The sequence below is a fragment of the Mesitornis unicolor genome, unplaced genomic scaffold (genome assembly GCF_000695765.1).
Source record: "Mesitornis unicolor isolate BGI_N332 unplaced genomic scaffold, ASM69576v1 scaffold3288, whole genome shotgun sequence".
Lineage (NCBI taxonomy): Eukaryota > Metazoa > Chordata > Aves > Mesitornithiformes > Mesitornithidae > Mesitornis > Mesitornis unicolor.
Genome location: NW_010199615.1, coordinates 16802 through 19789, shown reverse-complemented (window position 1 = coordinate 19789; position 2988 = coordinate 16802). Strand labels below are relative to the sequence as shown.

General features: G+C 39.1%; 1 protein-coding gene across 1 annotated transcript in view; it reads right to left on the bottom strand.

Moving 5' to 3' along the window:
- MYO3A (myosin IIIA) overlaps positions 1 to 2988 on the bottom strand; it is an 85938-nt gene that overhangs the window by 67218 nt on the left and 15732 nt on the right. Inside the window, exons 4-5 of the mRNA XM_010189491.1 lie at positions 2706 to 2782; positions 1291 to 1436 (exon numbers count right to left, since the gene is read on the bottom strand). Coding sequence (XP_010187793.1) covers positions 1291 to 1436; positions 2706 to 2782 — 223 coding nt within the window. The remainder of the gene's footprint in view (positions 1 to 1290; positions 1437 to 2705; positions 2783 to 2988) is intronic.

Here is a 2988-nt window from a genome sequence, read left to right as displayed (position 1 = left end):
TGCTGAACAAAGTGTCAGAAGGAACTTGCTCTTTATTTACTATTTCTGATTCATCAGAAGATAATCAGAAGTCAAGTGAAGGACTAAATACAGATCTATTGTAAACAAATATTACTTCTTCCTTCTCTGTTGAGTTAGAGCTGTTTATTCTAAGTGTTAATCTGGTTCAAATTGCTAGAACAGTTTTCTCCCATTCAAACAGAGGTGCCATTTTCACTGAGTATAGTCATGGAGGCAAAAATGAATGACGTATAGATGAGGTGACTTTTCTGTCTCTTTTCAATCAATTGTCGTAACTGCTTTTCTTTAGGTGCTGCTTAATATTTATTCTATTACTTTCAGGTTGTACTTAATAGAATGAAAAGGTATTGATATTATAAATGCTCTGAGGCAGAAAGGTGCTCAGTATTTGTAAGGACATAAGCCAGATGTTTTTTTGAAGACCTAGCTGAAATGACTGACCATAGCAGTTTGTAACTGCTTTTCTCATAGCAAGTAAAGGTAAGAAGAGCATTCATGCTCTGCTTCAGTGTCAAGTCAACCAAGATTTCTTAAACTTGAAGGTAATTTAAACTAATTTGCGTGACTTGGCTGAAAAGGACTTGAAGCACTTGTATACTATGTGGTCTCAACTGTTGTGGTACTGCTCCAACTGTTAGAGTGAAATCCACAAACTACTGTATGATCATTCACTACAGACTTTGAGACAGATATTCTTTGAAACACTGTAAGTGGCACTTTCAGTACTTTCATCTACAGCTTCAAAGAAAGCACAAAAGAACTTGCTATTTGTGTTGCCCAAGGACAGCAGCACCCAAACTGCCAGGACCAGCACAAGATAATGAAAGGTGGCAGCCTAAATGTATGTGAGTCATGAAACAACACTTTACTTCAGAAGACATGAGACAACTCTAGAGGACAGCTTATGGGGCCTGTTCACCACAGTGGCATACTCAGACTCTGTATTGCTATTGTAAGTCATTCTCTGTTGCACAATATATGGGACTTGGCTAAGTCCTGTGCTTGTGTATATTGGGCACCAGTCCACTCAGAAGAAGGCCTTATGGCTTCTTCTCAAATGCAGCCACAGTCGGCTCTGAACTTCTCCATGTGTGCACATGGTTGAAAGAGTCTGCAAAAAACACAGCTGGACAAAGTATTTCTAACCTCCTCCTGGTATAAATATTAGAAGAAACTCCACATACTTATACAGTCTAAATTTGAAGAAATTAACAGTTAAAGAAAACATTCAGTCTAACCTGGCAAGAAATACACACATCAAAATATTACCTTGGTATTTTGAAGAGTGCCCTCATAGGGTGCAAATCAGCAAGGGGTGGATCTCCATCTCCCAACTCTATTGCAGTAATACCCAGTGACCATGCATCACATCTGGCATCATAGGAGCTATCTAGCTGCTGCTCACAGGCAATCACCTGTTGGAATAAAAGATGGGATGACCATTGGATTGTCAAATGTTCGAATTTAAGAGTACACCTGCAGTTGGTGGAAAGTCTTACAAGGTGGAGATACTGGGTAAAAAAAAAAAAACAGACTTGCACACATTTAGCAAGCTGTTGATGAAAAATACATAAACCAGAGAAAGCAGGTGTCTGTGCACACCAAGTCATCTGACCAGATGTTCTCTGATGTGTCAAAAGGGTGAAAATCCTTGGCTTTTTCAGCTGAAGATGGTAAACTGCATCCCATGACTGAGGGAAGTAGAAGAAAGCTGAGCAACCTTAAATCTTTTTTTCTATGGATTATTCCTGCAAAATAACTAAAGGAGCTACAGTGCTCTCTCTGTGAAGTAAAACAAGCAGGGAAGCAGAAGTTGAATTCACTGTCCCTTACTGGATCCTTATTCAGCCAATTTCAAGAGCAATTTCTGAACAATGTGATTGTCACTGGATTACAGCAAAAGTATTTAATTTCATATACATTTCAGCTTATCCACAATGCCACATGAATCCAGAATTTTTCACCCCATTAGCTACAGGTCTAAACCAATGTGTATCCTGTTAGCTACATGGCTAAAACAGAGTGTATAAACAGAGTATATTTCTAAAAGTATGTGTGTATAAACACAGTAGTTTCATGTGCCACAAACATATGTGCATTCATGTGTTTGTGCGCACACAAATAGTGTAAGCACATAGGCTTATGTAGAATGAAGTATTTTTCCTGCCTTAGCTTAAAATGTATCTTTATATGCTTCAATTTCAGACCTGAAAAATCTCCAAAGATACATGTACATCTTATTTATTCACAGTAACTTCTTCCACTTCTTGCTGTTAGCTATGTATATATAGTATTAAAAAATTTCCAGGTGTAGAAATAAAAAAATACAAGTTATAATGTATGACAGTACCACCCTTGGCTCCTTCCAACCACGGGGAGATGAGACACCTATAGTTTCATAGATGGAAAGGATCAGTGGCGGTACTCTCTCCTCTTTAATATTTTAGTAAGCAATTCAATGTCTTGCTCTCTGGCTCTAACCTTGTAATTTTTAAAAACAAACACAATTTCAACCTAAACCTTGCAAGCATGTAAGAAAAAAAATTAAACACGTTTTTAAAGGACAATGCTATTTCATTTGGTGAAAGGTCCAGTGGTCAGGAAAAAAGACGAAGAAAGAGAAGAAACGTAGAATGCGGCAGCTTGAACACCACTGACAAAATGTTTTGAAACATGAATCTAACCTCTGGAGCCATCCAGAATGGGGTGCCCACGGAGGTGTTCCGACGGAGACGAGTGCTGGTCAACTGAGCAGACACACCTGGAAGAACGAAGGGAAGATATCATCAGAGCCACTGCTATTTCCACCTGAGACAGCCCTTCTGAATGATGCCATCCTCGTCTTGTCATGCTATCACTTCCTCTGCAGGCAAATCTCAAATACATCTTCCCCATTCTTTGGAAAGAGAGGCCAAGTCCTCAAAGGTACTCAGCCCTTCAGCTGAGGTTCTCCGCATCCTTTGTTTC